We start from the raw sequence: 22,591 nt of genomic DNA, 5'->3' as shown, positions 1-22,591 counted from the left end.
TTGGCAAGGGAATACAATGTAGGCCCGTTTTTATCAGGAACATTTCATTTATATGTGACATGTCACGTAGATACTTTCATATAAAGTGTGTCAGTGCCAAAAACGTAAGCCAATTAACAAATATGTGAAAGTTTGGAGAAGGTATGTAGAAAAACTATTGCAGAAATGTATTACTGTTCCGTGGTCATCCACCTGTAGAAGGCGCTATCATTATTTCTGCCCTTGTAGTTACCTTTACGTCGGCTGGGTGTTGTCTTGCTGGCATTTTTTGTTCCTCCTAACTAGCTCGAGAAAATGGTTGTGTAAACGAGTCTAGGGACTCCGGCGACGTATAATTGGTACATTTGTATCGCACAGACAATAACAGATTAGACCAAATTTGTGACCGACGGATTAACTCACCGCGAAGTGTAAGCGACAAAACCTACAAACAAGTTTGCGACTGAAGCAAAACTGCAACTTGCTCATACGGGTTCTGGAGAGTTAACTATGCTAGCTAGCATATGTCGGATGGGGACGTCAGATATGGCATAGCAAGCTTAGCTAGATATCTGTTTTTTTCTTCTTCTAAATTGGCCAGTGAGTCAGGAGCGGACATTTATTGATACTGGGCAGGGGCTTTCCTCTGACTTTGTTCACGTCTCCTATGCGGTTGGATTAAGTTATATGTTCAGCTCAAATCAAACGGCGTGAAAGAAACAGAAGCTGATGTCACAGTGAAGTGCGCATTATAGCCCACGTATCCGTTAGCAAGGCTACCCTGCTCTGATAATGCTACCCGGCTAGTGAGTATTGCAAAATATTATTGCCAGGATTTTAGGTGCTACATTTGACGGGAGCTATTGTTTATCATCGGAGGAGATTTCGTCTTACAAAATGATGGGACCTCCATTAGTCACTGGCCTTTGTTGACAAAACGAACGTCGATTTGCGAAGTCAACAGGGAGTGTTTAGTTTATGTTCGCTACCCATGTTCAACTAACAGTGAATTTGAAATACTAGCAGTCTCTCCCGTTGAACTTGCAACGATTGAAACAATCAATTGCACGGTGGAGCAACAATTTCAAAGTGACTATGTTAACGCTAGTCATCAAAAGGAAATGGTCGCAGTGCATGAGACAACGTTAGATCTTGAATTTACAATTACTGAAGGTCGTGAAGAAGAGGTCCGTTTCGTATAGCGTCAACCATTGAACGAGTGACAGTCCAGCATCAACCACTGGGACCAATAAATGCAATTTGAACAGCACCTATTTGCTAGCTTTATAGCTAGCTAGTTTGGTGGGGACGTTGGTAGCTGCAAATTCTCGGAATTTGACCTGATTAACGCAGACTTTCCACGGGAGCATTCTGCGAGAGCATAATGTCTGAGAATCAGGGTAATGTCAACAACAACATCCCCCTTAACAACAATGGCGGGGCGAACAGGATCAGAAACCCCAACATCAACCAAAACCCTCTCATCAATGTGCGAGATCGACTCTTTCACGCCCTGTTCTTTAAGATGGCAGTGACTTATGCACGATTGTTCCCTCCATCATTTCGTCGGATATTCGAGTTCTTCGTCCTGTTGAAGGTAAGGCATTTTCAGTAACTCCAATTTAAAGTTTACATGGTGTATCTAGCATGTTGTAAGTCACTGGTACAAACACGGGCACAACGGAGTGTTATTTTTTTTATATTTGGGTCGTTAAATCGATAGGCCGGGTCCCTACTGATGTTCGACTTGTTGGCCTACTTTGTAGCAGTCCTTGATGTTGTCCAGGTAGTCTAGAAATGGTTAGTGAAGCTTATCTGGAGAAGTAAGACACATGAAATGTACTCATTTGAATATTGGTCGGAACTGTGACTCTGCTAGAAGTTGACATTGGGCAGTATTGTTGGGATGCCTGTGGGTGTGTGAGCTGTGTGTGTATGGACAGCTGACTTTGTTTTGGTAAGCGCTGAAGTTGCTGCGAGTGTACTGCGCATGCCTGGCTTCACTCCTCATGTCTACTGTAGACAAAAAGCCTAAACGGATTTTTCTGTGCGGTCTTGGGAAACTGCCTTACTAGATGCCACTTACGTGTCGCAGTTTACTAAACGTAGCCCATGGAAATGTATGCTCAGTCACGCCTCAAATTCGATTCCTGCAACACCAAAGCGCACCGTGGGCTTTGACAAACAAAGAAAATGTAAAGGTATGTGCAGCTTTGCTGAGTGGACGTCCCTTCACAACATCGGCTTCAGCCACACATGCTGCTCAACAAGCCCCACAGTGGGTGTTCTCCTGACTATAATTTCCACGTTCTGTTGAAAGGTGGCTGTGTATTTAAGGAATTCATGAATCACGTGGCCACTCATTAGCTCATCTACTGGATATCGCCACAGCACTTTTATGTCCCAGCTACAACTGACTAAACGTGGCCGCAATCGCAAGCCTTTTCTATTGTTTGGCGGTTCCATGATTCCAGAGCATGATTCCATCCAGTAACGCTTCCATTCTGGACTCGGTGTAGCTGGCTAGAGGGCGGCGATAGATGTTGATAATGCTACCAGCCGCAGGTTTAGTCTAATCAGCGTAAAATGAAAAGGCACAGTGCAGATTGGCCCAGTCGCCTCTCTTGTGCTGCGCCGCTCTCCGTGGTCCGTGCATCTGCCCCTGTGAGCGCTGATTAAAAACACGCGGCTCTTTTTGGATAACAGGAAGTAAAATTGTGAGACTCTGGGGTATTCCCCAAGGATAACACTGCACCCTGCACGATGCCTATTTGATATATTTAGCAGGCCAGGCTGCAGCATTGGCTAAATAAGCTTGGCACTTCCTTCATATTTGCATAACTCAGGAGTCCTCAGAGTTGTGTTGAGTATCAACACATGTTTGGCTCAGTAGATGGGATGCTCACCTGTAGCAGGCCAAGTCACCAAATTGTAGTAGGAATGACAATAATAATAGTTCACGTCATGCAGTAATGTGCTCGCCTGTAGCGGTTCAAATAAATGTGCTGGCGCCTGTCTCGGTCTGAAGCTCTAGGTCCCGATGGGTGCTTCTGTTCAGCATATCCACATCAAGTTGCTAAGCTACCCGGCAACAATGAGAGTGTTGCCGGGAGACGGATGTGGCTCAACATACATGTGGCTGCGCTCCACCTTCATTGGCCACTGGCAGTCTTGCCACCCCTGCCCACTGATGAGTGTGCATTATGCACAGGGGGATGTCATGCATCTAGTGCAGTAGCATATAGATAGAGGAAGGTGCATGTTTGCAACCCATCTGCTTGCTCCAAAGAGCTAGGGCAATAACAATGGCACCTCACCCTATGGCACGGGGGATTAACCGGCGCCACCTCACCTGATGGCACAGGGCATTTACGATGCCACCTCACCTGATGGCACAGGGCATTAACGATGCCACCTCACCTGATGGCACAGGGCATTAACAATGCCACCTCACCTGATGGCACAGGGCATTGACAATGCCTTTACTTTATGGCACAGGGCATTAAATGGCGCCACCGGATGGCAAGCGCAATGAGAAATGTGAAATGAAGACAAGTTGGCATCGTCATGGCAACATGCAGCGGGCACGGCAGCAGCAACACCTATCAGCAGTGTGACCTCAGAGCAGCGTGGCGCTTTAGAGACCTGCAGCAGTCAGGACGGGCAGACAGGGTGGTGGCGCTTGTCCAAGATAGACATTGTCATCTGTCGTTCTCCTCACACCTGAGAAGAATACCCCCTAGCTCAAAATGACAGCTCACCCAAGAATGAAGTGTCTGCCATTATCTATTTGATTTAATGATAGCAGGTCCCTGATAAAGGATTGTGTGACAGTGCTACCCTAACTGAGGGTCAGTCAGGAGTGTGCCACCCTTCGCTTGTGCTGGACAGAAAGAGAGGTGCACTCCAGGACAGCACAGCCTCAGTCCACAGACTTCCTTTGTCACTTCCACTTAAACTGATCCGACCCAGGCGTCTCCTGCATGAAGACGAATACACGAGGGGAGAACATTAATGTAGGGGTTGAACTGTCTTGTTTAGAAGGGGATCATTCTGTCAGGGTGCAGTCGGTCGCTGTGGCAGTGCCGCTCCTCTGTGCTTGGTGCAGAGACTCTGACATTGTGATGCCTAATTTCTGTGCCCGTCATTGTCCTCTGTCCTCCATGATTATTTTTTTTCTTCTTCTCTCAAATCAATATCCAAAGTTGTGAGGCTCCGCTCTCTGTGTCTCAGCCCGTCATGCCTTAAAGCTGTGTCATTCTGTTGTTTATCCTCAACCCCGTCATGCCTCAAAGCTGTGTTATTCTGTTCTTTATCGTCACCTACAGTCTTCATCACACCTGTGTTTATTTTTGCGAACCACCCTCTGTTGGGATGAAGAGTGCTTAGTGGACATGGTCCCATACGTGACATTCCTCTCTTCCTCCTCCTCTTTGCCAGGCTCTGTTTGTGCTCTTCATCCTGGCCTACATCCACATCGCTTTCTCGCGCTCGCCCATCAACTGCCTGGAGCACGTGCGGGAGAAGTGGCCACGCGACGGCATCCTGCGCGTTGAAATCCAGCGCAACTCCAGCCGCGCACCCATCTTCCTGCAGTTCTACGAGACCGAGGGCTTCCAGGGCCTGGTCAAGGAGCCCGAGGGGGACGAACCAGGCCTGGAGGCGGAGGGAGTGGGGGCCGGGGGGGTCCAGCACATCACTCCGGAGGAGGACGAGGAAGAGGAGATGACCCTGGAGATGTTTGACAACAGCTCTGTACAGGTGAGAAGGCTGAAGAACATGAGAGAATGAAAGATGATAGAGGGGGAGGGGGAGATGGAGAGAGGGAAAGCAAGGGGGGGGGGGCTGTTAGGGGCAGAGACATTATAAGGGAAGAGACAAATCACTGATAGGAAGGAAGGTTTGTTTATTTCCACTGTTCCCATAGCAATAGCTGTGCTGCACAATCGGTCGCATGTGCAGTGAACAAGTGTACATGAAGAAGACACATTTTTTTCAAGCGGTTGGGATAAACATGTTTTCACCATTTATGCCAGATTTAAAGGTGGATCCCGGTGATATAATGTCTGGTTGACCATCCTATGTGGAGTTACAGATATCACCCATTGGTTCAGATAGGAGCCTGATCTCTCCCATTGGTTCAGATAGGAGCCAGGTCTCTCCCATTGGTTCAGATAGGAGCCAGATCTCTCCCATTGGTTCAGATAGGAGCCTGATCTTGTTTGCCTGAAATATCTGCCCAGGGGCATTACCAAGATGGCTGCCGAGTTGCATGACTTGCCTCTAAAGACTTTGGTAGAGAAAGAGAGAGAAAGGGAGGATGGAGGGGGGTAGAAAGTGCAAGTGAAAGTAGGAAGGCGACGCTAGGAGCATGTTTGAGAAGGTGTTGGTGGATAATGGATGGGATTGATGTCTGCTTGGAGATGTAAACATTAGTGTGTGCACTAACTCTTTCTCTCCATTTCTCTCTCCTCTTCTTTTTTTCTTTTGTTTTCTTTTCGTCTTTTCCCTCTTTTCTTCAACCTCCATCTTCACCCCCCCCCCCCCCCCCCTTTGTATATCCTCCTCCTCCTCCTCCTCCTCCTCCTCCCCCTCATCGTCCCTAGTTTGAGCTGGACATGGAGCCTCGTCTGAAGCCGTCTGTGCAGGCTGGAGGGTCCGGTCTGGGCCTGAACGACTCAGTGGAGCTCTCCTTCAGCCAGACGCCCACTAAAGGTATGCAGCCGCTGCAGGAGACTGTCTCCGAGATTGAGATGCTAACGCGAGCAGGTAAAGCTACAATCAGCACAACCAGTCATCACCTCCTTCTCCTCCTCCTCTTCTGACTCCATCCACTGCCTCAGTAGCACTTCCAGATAACACTCCTCCTCTTCTGACTCCATCCACTTCCTCAGTAGCACTTCCAGCTAACACTCCTCCTCTTCCTCCTCCTCTTCTGACTCCCTCCACTGCCTCAGTAGCACTTCCAGATAACACCCCTCCTCCTCCTCCTCCCTGACAATCTCTCCTGCCCTGAATTCCCCTCTCATACGGGTACATGCAGTAGTGACAAGGGGACATCGGAATTTGCCACGTTTACTCTTTTTTTTTTTTTTTTTTTTAAACCACCACTTTGATGAACAAATTTCATGAATTTATTGCATCCATAATTTGCAATGCAATGTTATTGAAAGTTTGTAAGTGATCAAACTGGATTACAATGGTTCAATGAAGTAAGGGATAATGTATTGTCCGGAGGTCATTCTACAAAAATAATTCCCGACGGGGCGAACAACACCCCGACGCGCAGCGGAGGGTGTTGTTTCGTCCTGAAGGGAATTATTTTTGGAGAATGACCGACGGACAATACATTATCCCGCTTATTATACGGGTACTTGCCAAAAACGATAGAAGACATTCCTCCAACATACCTCTTTTTAATGATTTAGGTGCCGTTTCATGTGTCCCGTTTAGAAATAAATAGTTCTTCAAGCAAATAGAACTTTGAAGTTTCAGGTGTTGCATAGCAACCCATTACTTGCTGACTTCAAATTACTCTCTACTGTTGCGTTAAAATGACTGGACTTCTGGCGGAATGATATGAAAGATGTGAATTAGAAGTACAAAACCCGTTGCCAATGACAGCGCTGATTATCTTTCGCAGAGGTCTGTTAGCAGGAATTAATGTATGGGTATGACGTAGGGATGGCCCATTGAAATCAACGGTACTTTTTGGAACATTCTGAAGAGCCGTATAATAACTGCATATATTATTTCACTTAAATGTGTTTCCTAAAAGACAAATGAAAAAACAGCACTCAAGTATAGCACACAGTAGATGCACCTTATATGCTGATGCAGTTACCTGCTGACTCCCCCCCCCCCCCCCCCCCCCTCCCCCCCCAACCACTACTCACCCCTCCTCTCCATCCATTCCTGGCAGAGCTGTCAGTGGTAGCATCTCCCTCTCTCTCTCTGTCCCTCGCTCTCTCTATCTCTCTGTCCCTCTCTCTGTCTCTCTCTCTCCCTCCCTCTCTCTGTCTTTCTCTCTTTCTGTCTTTCTCTCTCTCTCTTTCTGTCTTTCTCTCTCTTTCTGTATTTCTCTCTCTCTCCCTTTCTGTCTTTCTCTCTCTCTTTCTTTCTCTCTCTTACTCTCTCACTCTCTCTCTCTCTCTCGTACTCTCTCTCGCAGCTCCAGTCCTCCGACTTTCCCTCTCCTGCAGAGTCCAGACTCGGGTAGACTCAGCTGGATGTCCTTTTAGGCTCCTAGTCCTGTAGACTGCAGTGTTAGACTGTAGAATCAGAGTGGTCTGTCTGTCTGTCTGTCTGTCTGTCTGTCTGTCTGTCTGTCTGTCTGTCTTGTCTGTCTGTCTGTCTGTCTGTCTGGTCATCCTAGCCAGAATGTGTGTGTTAGTCGCTGTTCATTCTCCACGCAGTCCGACTTTTTTGACCGCCCAGTTTGCATTGATTCGCTCACCCAGAACACTACTTTTGTCACTGATAACATTATGGGTGGAGGGGTGTGTGACTGGACACCTGGATCACCATCATGGGTGGAGGGGTGTGTGACTGGACATATGTATCACCACTATACATGTATTATCTAATGGATGCTAGTGTTCTCAAGATCACTGAATATCAGAGATGCTGTTTCTGTGTTTTCAATGCAAAAGATGGCAGGAGGTCCTAAATGCATCCCAGCAGGCTTTAGAGGGGTAAACTTTAGCAGCAGCAGCTAGCAGCAAGGATCTATTCAGACCCTATACTCAAAGCCACCAGCCATCCCTGGAGTAGAAGTAGTAGGAGGGGCAGGAGTAGGGGCAGAAGAAGGAGGAGCAGGAGTAGCGGCAGGAGCAAGAGCAAGAGCAAGAGCAGGAGTAGTATCAGGAGCAGGAGCAGGAGTAGTATCAGGAGCAGGAGTAGTCCCCCTCAGTAGCAGCGTGAGACTGGGCTGGCTGGCTGGCTGCCAAGGTTTAGGGCCTGGTGAGTTCATAGCTCACTGGGAGCTCAGGGAGAGATATGTGCCTTGAGGTCGTTGCCCCCTGGATTCACAGTACATCACAGGCGGCACACATCCATATGTCTGACCGGGGCTATCAGGATAGCTGACCCAGAGTTTAATGACCCGTGGGACTTAATGAACATGTGAACATCCCCATCCACACCCCACCCCCTCAGTTCTGATATCTCATTGAATATGTTGACAGAGTGCTCGACTGACTGACAGAAGAAGAAGAGCACCATTTTCTGTGGTTGTGTGGTTCTCTACCTGTGTATGTGTGTGCGTGTGCGAGTACTGAAGTGAAGTGAAGTGAAGTGAAGTGAAGTGAAGTGAAGTGAAGTGAAGTGAAGTGAGGGAGCACTTGGCAGTAGCTGTCTGACACATGATCATTCCTGACTTGATAAGATCAGTCAATTCTCCTTCAGTTAAAGCAACTGTCTTACATGTAGTAGTTCATACCCATACTAGTGAATTTCTACGATTCAGGATGTCTGTCTGATGCGCTTTGCTAAATTGGAAGTGTTTCATCCTTTTAATCTGAAAAGTTTGATGGCACTGTTTGCATAGGTCTACTGGTGTCGGTACCTAGTCCAACCAAAGACTTCATTACCCACAATTCCCTTATCACCTAAATTGTTATCTGCATTTCAGTACTGAGACAGCAATTGGCTGAAAACAAGGTGTTAAAATTCGTGACGCACTTTTGCCTATAAGCTGCGTTGAAATGAAACATTCACTCTCTTTGCGCTCTTTCTACTCTGGCGTTGGCCAGCTCACATCTCTCTACCTCCTGGCGTCGGCTAAGGAGCATCAGTCCTTCCACCGTCATCTGGTGAAGGCCTACTCTCTTTGTTAGCCAAACACTGCCCGCTAACTAAGACAAAGTATTTTAGCAAAGCAGCTAACATTAGACCTGCTAACTAGCTAACTCTGCAACGGGAACAAAGCACAACAGAGACCTCGCGGAAACTGCAACATTCCGAGCGATCAACTCCTCGGAACTGAACTGCAGTGAAACAAAGACTTCACAAAAAGGACAACTTTCTCCATCTCCGGACATCCTCATCTACGTCAGCACAACTTTCCCCAAAGGACTGGTAAACTGACATTGACTGGGCATTTAGCTATTCACAACCTGGCTAAGCATAGGACTGTTTACATATGCCATTGTTCATGTATTGTATCTGTTTTGTTTACCGAACATAACTGTTATATACTTTCATTGTTAGTTGGTAGTTGGCTTCGCCACACCATCTAAGGGTTAACGTTAGGATTGCTTCTCATATACATCGGGACTTGCATGCGTTACTAACCACTTCCCTCTTCTAATATGGCATCGTAAATAACATACGATAACAAATACATTGGCCTTCATATAGCCACACACGCGAAGCTCATAATCGAACTTCCCGCTGCAGGAAGGCTCGTCCTTTTTCATCACCACACATGTATGTTCACGATTGCACACACATGCACGCGGAACTACGTGGTCAGGACAAAGGAACACACACACACACACACACATAGTTTCAGGCGCGCTCCTAACAGCGCAACTCTGAGCTTACAAGCTCGCTCGCTCGCACACGCACACTCCCTCTCCCTTACACATACATATACTTCTTCAATTAATTAGTCAGGTACATTTAGCTAGATTACATATTGTGTGTTATTTCTTTATCATTGTGTAATAAATACTTTCATTTATATACGCTGGTTTATTTAATGTTACACAAGAATGGACGTTGTCAACCTCTTCTATTCAGAACTCCAATGACCTTCAACCATACTATTAATAAGGTAACTGTGTTTGTAGTTATTAATTTAATTATTAATCAGAGTTCCAAATTGATAGTATAATATATTTTATGAGACTGATATATTTAATGAGACTGATTTGTGGATTATCAACTTAATTGATCTGCCTTTGTGTTGAATGGTTGATCCCTGTCCAATCGGGTGAGATTACCAACATATTGTTGCTGTTGCAAGGACAGCACCAGTGTGTCTTGGTGGCCCTCGTGAAGTCAATATCACAATTCATACACAATTGCACCCACATTCACCCGGCGCCTGCTCACTGGGTAAGATACCTACCTAATCTGGTACTCCCAAATGAGAATGGTACCCATTTTACCCACACTGGCTTTTGGCAAATTCATTAATAATCCCTGAAGATGTGCCTTGAACTTCCATACACAACTCTTTTCTTTTCAACAAGTTCTTTTTTTATTTTAGATCAGTGTTCTGTGCTAGTAGGCATTTTGCTTCTTCCTCTGGTGTTTGAGGGTTTAACGGCAGACTGCAACATTTGGAGAAGTGAGTGCTGCCCCCTTCAGGCCCAGAATGGCATCTTCCAGTTCCTGCGTTGCTGTAGAAAAACATTTGGCGTGACGCTTTCTGAATCGACTGCGTCGGTTCCTGTGACCTCCCTACTCTTAATTAGGTTGGGTTTAATTCGTTTGGTTGGAAATTGAATCAACGATCCACTAGGTCAAAGTTAGTGAATTATATGAAACCAACATGTGTATTAGCTTATTATGTCCATCTGTTGTGTGCTTGCTTTATTTTTCTCTTACTTTTCTTTCTTTTTTCCATTTTCTGAAAAACATTATAAACATACTACCACACCACACGGAACAAAAATGCTTTTGCCATAGTAATCATGAAGTGCAAATAGTAACCGTGGGATAAAGTTAGACACAAAACAGATTTCATTTTCAACATATTAATTGTAGAAATACATGTTTTTCCTCCCTCTACATGCAGCTGTGTGTGTGTGTGTGTGTGTGTGTGTGTGTGTGTGTGTTTGTGGGTCTCCTTCTTTAGCATCCGTGTGTGTGTGTGGGGGGTTCTCCTTCTTGAGCATCTGTGTGTGTGTTTGCAGTGTGGCCTCAGGAGGAGTACATTGTGGAGTATTCTCTGGAGTACGGGTTCCTGCGTCTCTCCCAGACCACCCGCCAACGCCTCAACATCCCCGTCATGGTGGTTACTCTAGGTAGGACACACACACACAGACACACACACACACACACACACACACACACCCACCCTCTCTACCTCAACATCCCCGTCATGGTGGTCACTCTAGGTAGTACACACACTCACACACACTCACACTCACACACACACACACACACACACACACACACACACACACACACACACCCTCTCTACCTCAACATCCCCGTCATGGTGGTCACTCTAGGTAGGACACACACACACACACAAACACAAACCCTCTCTACCTCAACAATCCCGTCATGGTGGTCACTCTAGGTAAGATACACACGCACACGCACACACACACACACACACACACACACACACACACACCCTCTCTCTACCTTTACATCTATAATTTGCCCATGAGCACATACTCCCAGGATATCTTTCCCACCCCTCCCACTTGACCATATACACAAACACACACACACACACACACACACACACACACACACACCTAATCCCTTCGGTTTGCATATGTAATTCCTGTTGTATTGCGTGAAAGGGTTGCAGTTGCAAGACTGAGTACCTAATAAAAGCGCCTTAAGCCGACCACCATGCCAGCTTACAGACAACTTTGATCTGATGTAACCGTGCTTTTCTTCTGTGTGTGTTTTAGACCCAATACAGACCAATGTTTTGGTTCTGTGTGTGTTTTAGACCCAATACAGACCAATGTTTTGGTTGAGTGTGTGTTTCAGACCCATTAAAGACTGTTGTTTTGGTTGAGTGTGTGTTTCAGACCCAGTAAAGACTGTTGTTTTGGTTGGGTGTGTTTCAGACCCATTAAAATATTTTATTTTGGTTGTGTGTGTTGTAGATCCAATGAAGGACCAGTGCTTTGGTGACGGCTTCAGTCGATTCTTGCTCGATGAGTTCCTGGGCTACGATGACATCCTCATGTCCAGCGTCAAGGCCCTAGCAGAGAACGAGGAGAACAAAGGTGTGTGTGTGTGCGTGTGCGTGTGCGTGCGCGCGTGTGTATATGATGGGAGATGTATGTTTGTGTGTTTGGCTTCCAGCTTAAGTGTGTGTGTCACTTCAGTGCACCTCATGTATGTATGTGTGTGTGTGTGCGTGTGTATATGAGGGGAGATGTATGTTTGTGTGTTTGGCTTCCAGCTTAAGTGTGTGTGTCACTTGAGTGCACCTGTCATGGTTAAAGGTCAGACTAAACAGACTGAAACCTAAAGTCTAATTTGAACCCCAGATAATGCCATCATTAGGTTTACCATCTTTTTGCAGTTCCCACAGACTGCGTGTGTGTGAGATATGGTACTTTCACCATCTTTGTGCAGTTCCCACAGACTGTGTGTGTGTGTGATATGGTACTTTTACCATCTTTGTTCAGTTCTCACAGACTGTCAGGTGATGCGGTCTCAACAGGAAAGTTTTCTTGTTTCTTGCTAGTGTATTTATTGACATACTTATTCTTGTAAATGCAAATGTATGGATCTGCTGTTTGTAGGTTGGTGTAAAAGATTTTGTGTATGTACATGAGTGTAGTGTGAGTGCGCGCGTGTGCATGTGAGTGGCGTGGCGTGGGGTCCCGTCTGAGTGTGTGTGCTGCAGTGGGTCCTGACTCCAGTGTGTGCTTGTTGATTGACAGGTTTCCTGCGTAATGTGGTGTCGGGAGAGCACTACCGCTTCGTGAGCATGTGGATGGCCCGCACCTCCTACCTGGCCGCCTTCGTTATCATGGTGATATTCGTGAGTATCTCTCCGGGGGTAAAGTCCACGGAGACGCACGTAGCCTGGCACTCACTCACACACTCAGTTACTGTCGGGTGACACCGTGACCTGTATATACAGGACGATCTGACCTGCCACCTACTAACCTAACAGCTCTGCTCCCACACGGAGTCGGACATGTGGCTGTGCTCAGATAGCAGCAGCAGGGAGCTGACATGAACTTGACATGAACTTGACATGAACTTTCTCTCTCTCTCTCTCTCTCTCTCTCTCTCTCTCTCTCTCTCTCTCTCTCTCTCTCTCTCTCTCTCTCTCTCTCCTCTGTAGACCCTGTCTGTGTCTATGCTGTTGAGGTATTCCCACCATCAGATCTTTGTATTCATTGGTGAGTCCCCTCTTGTTCCTCAGTGTCTGCAGCCAATCACCTTCACTGAATATGCCATCAGAGTTCATCCTGTTGGTTTGGAGAAACTTGAATACTCAGTGTGTGTGTGTGTGTGTGTGTGTGTGTGTGTGTGTGTGTGTGTGTGTGTGTCTGTGTGTGTGTGTGTGTGTGTGGTGTGCTATGGTGTTAGTATAATCTGTGTGTGTGTGTGTGTCTGTGTGTGTGTTTGCTGTAAGTTTAACTGTTCTCCTGCTGTTCCTTAGTGGACCTGCTTCAGATGCTAGAGATGAACATGACCATTGCCTTCCCAGCAGCCCCTCTGCTTACAGTCATCCTTGCGCTCGTGGGTAAGAGAACATCCTGATTGGCCCTCAGGGTGTCAAGCAGGGTTTCATCAGCAGAGCAGAGTGTGTTTGTGTGTTTGTGTGTTTGTGTGTGTGTGTGTGTGTGTGTGTGTGTGTGTGTGTGTGTGTGTGTGTGTGTGTGTACTGATGTGTGGGTGTGTACTGATGTGTGGGTGTGTACTGATGTGTAGGTGTGTGTATGTACTCATATGGTTGCTGCCCTCAGATATATACAGATAAACAAATATCATGATGACTGTCTGGACATCTAAGGTTCTAAAAGGGGGAACCTCTGATCTCTGTTCTCTGTTATCAGGCATGGAGGCCATCATGTCAGAGTTCTTTAATGACACCACCACAGCTTTCTACATCATCCTCATCGTGTGGCTGGCTGACCAGTACGATGCCATCTGCTGCCACACGAACACCAGCAAACGCCACTGGCTCAGGTACACATTCATCTCACACACTCTCACGCACGCACACACACACAAACGCACACACCAACCAACATGAACAGCTGGAATCTCTTGTACGCAGGCTAGATGCAAGACAGACAGACAGACAGAGCTTTTGTGTCTTGCATGTTCTGTGTGTGCTGTTCCTATCTAAGCTCCTGCATTATTGTTGTGTTCCAGGTTCTTCTACCTGTACCACTTTGCGTTCTATGCCTACCACTACCGCTTCAACGGCCAGTACAGCAGCCTGGCCCTGGTCACCTCCTGGCTCTTCATCCAGGTGAGATGGGCTCTCCCTCGGTCTGCATCAGTCTCTCTCTCTCTCTCTCAGTCTCAGTCTCTCTCTCTCTCTCTCTCAGTCTCAGTCTCTCTCTCTCTCTCTCTCTCTCTCTCTCTCGCTCTCTCTCTCGGGCTGTTGGCTGTGGTTGTGCAGTATGCTAAAGCAAGAGCAGTAGATTGTAGTAGCTGTGACCAATGTTCCCTCTAATTTTTTTCAGCACTGAGCAAATATTTTTTATTCTGAGCGCACTTTTCAGCACTGTGAGCATTTCTTAAACCACGCGACCTGCCGTAAACGCCCACGAGCCTGCGTTAGCAATAGGTTTTCAAAGAGATGACAGCAAATGCATCAATATGTCTACAAGGTTGATATTTATTCAATATCCTTTATAATGGCTGGGCTTTGGAACGTTTTATTGATGGTGTTTTACCAGTCAGTTTAGTTGAACTTAAAGGATCTTTGGTTGAAAATAAATAAGGTTTAGGGAGGTTATGACTGGTTCACTGGTTATGAATGATACTGATATTTATATATATATATTTTACAAAATAAAAGTATCCAAGGTGTTTAGTCATTTCTCAGCAGGTAAAACATTTAAGTGGAACTTCATTTAAAGAAAAATGCTAATGCAGTGCTTTACAAGAAATATAGTAATTATGGTGTATTTTTCATAGCCTTTATAAATAATGTAATAACCGGAGTGGTTTGTAACAAACTAGGCTACAAAACAAGTCATTTGAATTTCATTGAGGGAGGTAGGCCTATCTGGCTGTGTGGCTCATCTTGTCTGCAGGCCTATGGAAGACACATCTTTCTGACTAAACATATGTCAAATTGTTGTTGCAGTAATCAAGATCACTTAGATCTATAAGACCTAATAAGTCTAATTGAAAATATTGGAAATGTCTTCCTCAAATCTTCTCTCGCCTCACAATTTTGTCTTAGATATTTATTAGACTGAAACCGCGTTCACAGTCGGCGCTAGATGCTTGGAATGTGCCACAAATGACAAGAAGTTGTACCAGATCTGGAAAAAGCTCACTTTTTAGCGACCAGGTTACAATATCAGAAAATGACTTAAGCAGCCCGCTTTTACTTTTTTCATTAACCATGAACTTGAATTCGTTGTATTGTTGACAAATGCCTCCCGGGACCGCATTTATGCTTCCTCCAGAAGCGCTTCGAACCTTTTCGCCAGATTGGTCACGTCATTCAGACCATGATCAAATTCACTAACTGCACGACCCAATGTATCCGGCTCAAAGGCAGCCAACTCAGCTAATTTTCAGGGAAGCGGGCATCCAGGTGCTCACAAATTTTACGGACAAACAGAATAATGTCACTTGTGTTTACTGCATGTTTTCCCACCAGCGAACTCTCTTTTCGCGTTTGCCTCCGAGCAGAATTTGCAGATCACGCCACTCCTTTCTTCATATGTAAATATGTCTGAAAGTTTTATCCTACCTCAGTTTGGACTATTTCATCTATCCACTCATGTTTAAACGTTAGGCAGACCTTTTTCTGCGGCACCTGCTCTGCCTTTCTTTTCGCCATGGTAGCCTATAACTGCTGAGCAGAGCCCGCCAAGAGAGCTAAAGGATACTTTGTATGTAAACATTCTAACGCACATCCGGCTTGGTTGTCAGACATGTCAGTATTTTAAATGTTTATTACCTAGCCTACATCCACTTTGATGCTCAGATTTTTAACCCCTAAAAAAAAATATTTGTGCCGTCTGAAAAATGTGCGCGGCCACTAAAAAATGTGCGCGGCCACTTCGACTGGCCTGCGCGATTGCGCGCTGCGCGCAGCTTAGAGGGAACATTGGCTGTGACAGCATTACGTTGTCAAACTATAGCACAGAAAGACACCAGCTAGCATGCTAGCAACATTTCTTTCATTCATCAGTGTCAACTGTACTTTTGACGCTGTTTGAAAAGGTTTCTGCACGTCTTTCAGGTAGTTAGTGCTGCTTTACAATAGTTTTCTGTACGGTTGTTATATTTTTAATTCCTTCATCTCATTCTCTGTCTCTACACTCCTCCTCAGCACTCCATGATTTATTTCTTCCACCACTACGAGCTGCCCGCCATCCTGCAGCAGATCCGCATCCAGGAGATGCTCCTCCAGAACCAACAGGCGGGTCAGGCCAACCAGACGGCCCTGCAGGACAACCTCAACAACAACACCACGCCCAGCAACGCCGCCAACCCCAGACCGGCAGCCAACGGCCAGCCGCCGCAGCCAGGCGAGGCCCAGGCTTCAGCTTCGGCCTCCGGCGCCCAGGCCTCCTCCAGCACCGGCGAGCCGAGGCCGGGCGTGCTGAGTGCGGACGTGGTCAACGAGCTGGACTGGATGGCTGAGACGGCAGCCATCTTGACTGAGGCGCTGGGCCCACAGCTGGGCGGGACGCTCCTGGAGACGAGCAGCTTGAGAGAGGGGGCGGTGCCACAGGAGCCTCCCCTCAGTGTCGCCACGGAGATCCAAGTGGGTGGAACTTCTGAGAGCACAGAAGGCTCTGGAGCAGCAGGAGAAGGAGGAGAGGGAGGGGCCACCAGTCTGGTCGCCATGGAGATCAAAGCTCGGGGGTGTGCCCAGGGCGATGTCCCCTGTGGCTCCGCCCTCCCTTCACACACAGACTCGGGGGCATCGGAGGCGAGCGGTGTGGCAGTGGACACTCGACAGTGTGCAGACGGCGACACACACGCCAGCCCCCCCCAAACCCAAACCACAAACGACGCCCCCCCAACACCCACCTGAGTCTGCCTGCTGCCTTTCCCCCGTCCCCTGCGCTCACACATCTCGCTCACACACCCGTCGCGTCTCACACACTCGTCCTCTTCCTCCTCCTCCTCCTGTGCTGCACGGCGGCGCCTCATCACTGGACACTCATGCTGCAGAGAGGAGGAAGCGCTCGGAGGGCCGGACGGCACAAAGAGAGACAGAAAAATATTCCAACTAAATTAAAATCAGGCCTTGCTGGCCGCCAAGGGTTCGGAGGGTCAGAGCGAACGTTTTAGTTTTAGATTTTTTGGTCCTGAGCTGTGACTGACTGTCAGTGGACGTAGCTATGATGGGATGACATCAGCTGTGACATCAGCAGTGAGCTCATCTGAGAGAGCCTGTGCTGTCCTTTTGTCTCCTGCTTCTCTGTTTTTTTATTTTTAACAATCCTTAAATTCGAAAACATGATTCGTTTCAGTAGAAGAGTGTTTTCCCTGTTTGCATTTCGTGATAAAAAAACAAAACAAAAGAAAAACCAACAGGTCTATTGTATGATGGTTATGTGTGTGTCCATGGACCTGTTCCCTTTCTGTTCAGACGCAGTGTGTCTGGTCTATTCCGTCTCACGGACTCTAACCAACGTCCTCATTTGTTGTGTAGGAAGTTGCTATGACGCCGGTGGTAACGCAACGAGAGCCTAGAAGCACAGGTATATCAGCTTGCTTTCTTCAATTGTCGACGTGTGTGTGTGTGTGTGTGTGTGTGTGTGTGTGTGTGTGTGTGTGTGTGTGTGTGTGTGTGTGTGTGTGTGTGTGTGTGTGTGTGTGTGTGTGAGAGAGAGAGAGAGAGAGATGTGGCATCCTTAGTATGAGGAGTTTCTCAGGTGTTGCGAGAGTGACAGAGAGACACAGAAGGGTCGTCTGTCGTTCCCATGCTGTGCCACACTGCTGCCTGTGAGTGTGTGTGTGTGTGTGTGTGTGTGAGAGCCCCTCTCATGGACAGCTTGCCCCAAGGGAAGGAACGCAAGAGACGACTGCAGGTTGTCTGCGCAGTGGCAGAATGGGTGTGTGTGCTGGCAGCGTTTGTGTGTGAGTGTGTGTGCGTGTGTGTGTGTGTGTGCAATGGGTAGAACAGTTAACATTTGAAGGCTCAGCGGCTGCCTTAAACCTTTGGACTGAAAGAATGAAAGAAAGAATGAAAAAAAACTAACAGAAAATGTAAAAGTAAAAACGGACTAAAACCGAAGAGGTTGGAAGCCTTTTCCAGAGGGAATTCCTCAAAGCTGGTGAAAGGGTAGAGGTTATGGGTAAAATATACATAGAGGTTTTAGGGAACTCATTCTAACATAGGCACTTGTTTCCTCCAGCTGTAGTCTGTCCCCACTGACCAGGAGAAGAAGAACCAGTACACTTCATAGGGGCCCTTACTGACGTCTAACATAGAGGGGCCCAGGCCTTTACTTGGGTATGATGGCGAGTGTGTTTGAATTGGTCAGTGTGTGAGCGTGATCTCACTGGGTCAGGTGTGCGTGTGTGTGTGTGCGTGCGTACACGCCTAGTCTTAAAGAGCGAGAGGGGGAGAAGAAGTTGTCTGAGTAAAGACAGAAGAGGAATTGCTATTCTGGTCAGACACTGCCTTTGAAAAACTTTTACGACACAAGACAAGTTGACTCACAAAAGACCAAGCAAATGATTATTTTTTAAAGCAGAGCTCCGTCTGAAACAGTGGGTGTTTGAGGGGTTTATAAATAAAAAGTAGGAACCGTGAACTAGGGATGGGATTACTTCACCAGGGGTGCGCCACTGCCTGTGTTGGGCTCGGAGGACAGGAGAGGAAAGGAGATGTGGACATGGAGCGTCATCGATCATAAAATTGGCAATAAAACTAGCTAAACCATGGACCCGGAGAAGTTCACTTATCCTCAGCAGAGGGTCTCCAGAGGAAGCGGTCCGGTCCCAGCCTGCTCCAGATCCAGGATTAAGTCCGGAAGCAACAGTAGTCCACACATGGGCACCAGAGACGAGAGTGTGGAGGGGGGAGGGGGGGGGGCGAGATTTGGAAGTCGATTGCTAAATTACTTCGAAGATCCTCAAAGGCTATGCAACGTGTGGGGGTGGGGGGTGCAGTGCAAACAGGACTGGAAATTATGTTTTGTGCAATATTAGAATATGCCCGCCGCTCGCTCGCTCAGCCAAGGACGCTGGGCATCTCGGGTGGGGTTGGGGTGGCCATCACCAACACAGACACAAATGCTCCACCCATGATCTGTGATCAGTTCAATGTTCTTTTCTCTGTGCCTATTTGCTCATTTGTGAGGAAACCGAATGATTGTAGTCCTGCAACAAGTTGTTATACATTGTAGTTTTTTTGTTTGTTTGTTTTGGCAATGTTCAAATAATCCTCAAATTCTGTGATGACAACTAGATTTCCTCTCCCATTCAGATGTATTTAACTGTAAATTAAACTGCAGAAGGAGAAAAAAGAAGCTCTTTGCACCTAGTGTTTGTGTCTGCAACTGTGTGTGTGCGTTTGCGCTTGCGTGCGTGAGATGGTGCGTGCATGCGCTTGTGTGAGTGTGTGCGTGCATTTGTGCGTGTGTGTGCTTCCCAGGTGGTGTAAAGCGTTACTTAAACAGAATTAGGCTTAGACCCTGTAAGGTGTATTTCACCTGTTCTTCTTTTCTTTAACTGTAAAAAACTCAAGACTTTTAGGGGCTTTGTTATTCCAGTTACATCAGCATGGTAAGTGGATGCTCTCACCCACACACACACACACACACACACACAACCGTATTGGTAAAGCAATGAAAGAATTTCTGTCAAAACAGTTATAGTTTAATATTTCAGTCATTTCAGGCCCCAACCCTACTGGAAGGGAACATGGATGAAACACCGCTCCACTCGCAGGCACAGTTCAGCTTTCAAACCCTGAGTTCTCTGGAAGTCCTGCATCAAATGGAATTCTGCTGCAGCTCTAGAGAAAAGTTCTGCCAGCTCTGTGTCAGTTATGCCTAAAAAGGAGCAATTCAACTGCATAGCCATTCCTCCAGCAAACTTGGCTCCTGAAAAATACATCAAAACAATGGAACAATACGAACTTGAGTCTCAGAGAAACAAATCTTTCTGCCTGCGTTCAGACAAGCATCTCCTCTGTCCAAACTGAACATAAACACAAGAAAGAGAATAAAAAACACAGCAGGATCTTGGAGCTTGTGTGTGTGTGTGTGTCTGTGTGCGTGTGTGTGTTCTTTTGAGGTCTCAGCTCTTTATGGGCATGCTGGTGTGTGTGTGTGTGTGTGTGTGTGATTGTTTGTCTGTAACGACTTGCACCTCAAACAGCGGTTAACTGTGGGCAGGATGAGGCGCAGAGCTGGAGTAGGTGGAGCCACGCCCTGGTCAAGCTCTTCTCCAGCGTCTTTAAAGTCCCCATTCCTCGGGGGGGGGGTTTGCTTCTAGTCCTGCCCCCCCATCACAGCCAGTGTGTGAGCCCAGAGTGCTCAGGCAGGGCACAGGCTCAGTGAAGAAGCCTCCAGGAATTACGACCAGCTGGAGAAGTTAGTTTGTGTGTGTGCTGCTGCCCCCTAGAGGTCTGGCTGTGCATCACCTTTGGCTCTTGCCATCTTTGGGGGGAGGTGTGCGTCGTGACGGGAGGGGCACAGCGAGGGGGAGGGACCCTGTGGGTGCCATGGCTACGGCGGCGTTGGCCCTCTCTTTGGCCAGCGTGGTCTGAAGCTCCGCCCTCCTGGCCAGCGCCGCCTTCAGCTGCTCACGGATGCCGTCGATCTGCTGCGTCAGCTCCTCCATCTCGCCCGGCCGCGGGGGCGCCGCGCACGACCCCGACGACCCAGAGGAGGGGACGCCCAGTGAGGCTGAGATGGAGCGGGGGAGGGGGAGGGGGATGGACAGACCCCCGTGGTGGTGATGACCGCCGCAGCTGCTGGACGACGTGACCGCAGGGCCCCCGTTCTCACACATGTGTGCTGTCACCACTCTCGCTTCGGTCCGTCCCCCCCCTCCTGCACCTCCTGCTCCTGTCGCAGCCCCCCCTCCATCCTCCTCAACACCCCCCCTCCCTCTCCCGCCCCCGATGCGTGCCAGCAACCTGCGCGTGTTGAGTGTCTCCAGGTTGAAATGCACGGACTTCTTGTCCTTGGCTTCGAGCGCCTCGGCTGCCTGCTTGGCTGCCCGGCTGCTCTCGTTGTTCCAGCGGGCGAAGGCTCCTTGCGGGGGGGCGGCAGGAGGAGGCTGGGGGGACTGAGAGCGCTGGAGGTTACAGCTGCAAGGAGACAGACAGGAAGGGTGGGGAGAGAGAGACAGGGCAGAGGGAGAGACACAGGGCAGAAGGAGAGAGACAGGACAGAGGGAGAGAGACAGGGCAGAGTCAGTTTGTTTTAGCGCTATTACAAACCCTTAACATACCATCACATTAAGTTGATTCTGTAAACACCACATCTAACTAAAGATTGTAATGGAAAATATTCTCTTTTCCACAGTGGAAAACATTCCAATGCCTCATCTACCTTTCCATGTGCCTAGATGTCATCTGCCTGTGTCATAATGATAGCTCTTAATCACACCATGACCTCTGACCTCTGAGCTCGTACCTTTTCTCTGTGCTGGCGCGCTGCTTCTTCACATCCTCATAGGTCATGTTCAACGCTCTGTGAATTTTCTGGGGAAAAGAGCAGCAGGAATAATCAGCTTCAATGTCACATCATCCCCCTCACAACAACATACATGATGAGGTCATCATCGTCATCATCATCACCACAACCATCATCATTATCATCACCACAATTACCAACCCCACCATCATCATCATCATAACCAGCAACAGCATTGCATTAAGGTAACTGCTGGCTTCAACCGATGGAAATTCTTTGCCACTATCGTAAGCTACCAGCAGGTGGCACTTTTGCCTTTGTTTAACACACTTTTCTCAGTAGATGTCAAGATGAAATACATGTTTATTGGCTGCACTTTTGGCTGTTAGCACGATATGGAAAACCAATACCATAAAACATATCTTATAGCCAATAAACATTTACAGACACTAAATTAATCAAAAAAGTGCGAGGCACTTGTGCTTTATAGTGCAATTTCCTGGACAGACTGTGTTTAATACACACCTAAATATACACTTCAAAGATACATAAAGTATATGGTATGAGGAAATTATAGGCTTTCTTATCACAGGCTCCACAAGAGCAGAATCAACCTAACCCTAACCTCACCTGCTGGTGTGAACCCAACAGTACAGGTGTTTTCACTGAGCTGGTGTCCAGTCCAGAGCGCACATGACCATGCTGTGAGTGTGATGTATTTAGGGATTATAAAACAATTGGGTTCTATCGCGTTATTTAGCTGTTTCTGATTGGACGAGAGACGTTCCATGCTTTAGATTATTCGTCAACATACCAACAGTTTGGGACTTTTCACAGCTAATAATAAATCACTCCGCGATGAAACATTTGCGTTGATGATAACCGTTAATTCGGCCGTTAATTCCTGCGGCCTCGGTGGCTATGGCCGAACACCACCCGCCGTGGGATTATCCCTGACCTACCCCACTCCCACTCGTGCTATATTGTTTAAATATGCTACAGCACAGGTGTGCTCACCTATCTGCAGCCCAGAGAGCAGCTTTTACACGTGTCTAGACTAGAGATCAGCTGTTACACGTGTGTAGACTAGAGTCAGAGATCAGCTGTGTCTGTGTGTGTGTGTGTGTGTGTGTGTGTGTGTC

General features: G+C 47.4%; 2 protein-coding genes across 3 annotated transcripts in view; one reads left to right on the top strand and one right to left on the bottom strand.

Moving 5' to 3' along the window:
• The first annotated feature begins 306 nt into the window (after window positions 1-306).
• Window positions 307-18,857, top strand: tmem259 (transmembrane protein 259). Of its 2 annotated transcripts, none has more exons than XM_080832469.1 (11): window positions 307-1,576; window positions 4,420-4,740; window positions 5,586-5,694; window positions 10,845-10,955; window positions 11,784-11,906; window positions 12,573-12,673; window positions 12,983-13,040; window positions 13,304-13,387; window positions 13,701-13,833; window positions 14,023-14,122; window positions 16,172-18,857. In XM_080832469.1, the coding sequence occupies exons 1-11, from the start codon at window positions 1,364-1,366 to the stop codon at window positions 16,880-16,882; spliced, it is 2,064 nt and encodes a 687-aa protein (XP_080688595.1). In that variant the 5' UTR covers window positions 307-1,363; the 3' UTR covers window positions 16,883-18,857. The 2 variants fall into 2 exon arrangements, with proteins under 2 accessions (XP_080688595.1, XP_080688594.1); XM_080832468.1 differs by having other exon boundaries at window positions 5,586-5,748.
• A 1,588-nt stretch (window positions 18,858-20,445) lies between these two features.
• The window catches only part of grin3bb (glutamate receptor, ionotropic, N-methyl-D-aspartate 3Bb), a gene marked incomplete at both ends in the record, with an annotated part of 128,499 nt that continues 126,353 nt past the window's right edge, over window positions 20,446-22,591 (bottom strand). The window contains 3 exons of the mRNA XM_080859875.1: window positions 20,446-20,714; window positions 20,928-21,121; window positions 21,450-21,517. Of these exons, the coding sequence (XP_080716001.1) occupies window positions 20,446-20,714; window positions 20,928-21,121; window positions 21,450-21,517 (531 nt within the window). The remainder of the gene's footprint in view (window positions 20,715-20,927; window positions 21,122-21,449; window positions 21,518-22,591) is intronic.

This window comes from Sprattus sprattus (assembly GCF_963457725.1).
Source record: "Sprattus sprattus genome assembly, chromosome: 2".
Classification (NCBI taxonomy): domain Eukaryota; kingdom Metazoa; phylum Chordata; class Actinopteri; order Clupeiformes; family Clupeidae; genus Sprattus; species Sprattus sprattus.
This window is presented reverse-complemented; position numbering and strand designations above follow the sequence as displayed.

What these genes read in the sequence shown, in the direction of transcription:
- tmem259 (XM_080832468.1), top strand. Translation starts at nt 1,364, where the DNA reads ATGTCTGAGAATCAGGGTAATGTCAACAACAACATCCCCCTTAACAAC. An exon ending in TCAGATCTTTGTATTCATTG is followed by an intron (nt 13,041 to 13,303) that starts GTGAGTCCCCTC and finishes GCTGTTCCTTAG; the next exon opens with TGGACCTGCTTCAGATGCTA. An exon ending in AGCAAACGCCACTGGCTCAG is followed by an intron (nt 13,834 to 14,022) that starts GTACACATTCAT and finishes GTTGTGTTCCAG; the next exon opens with GTTCTTCTACCTGTACCACT.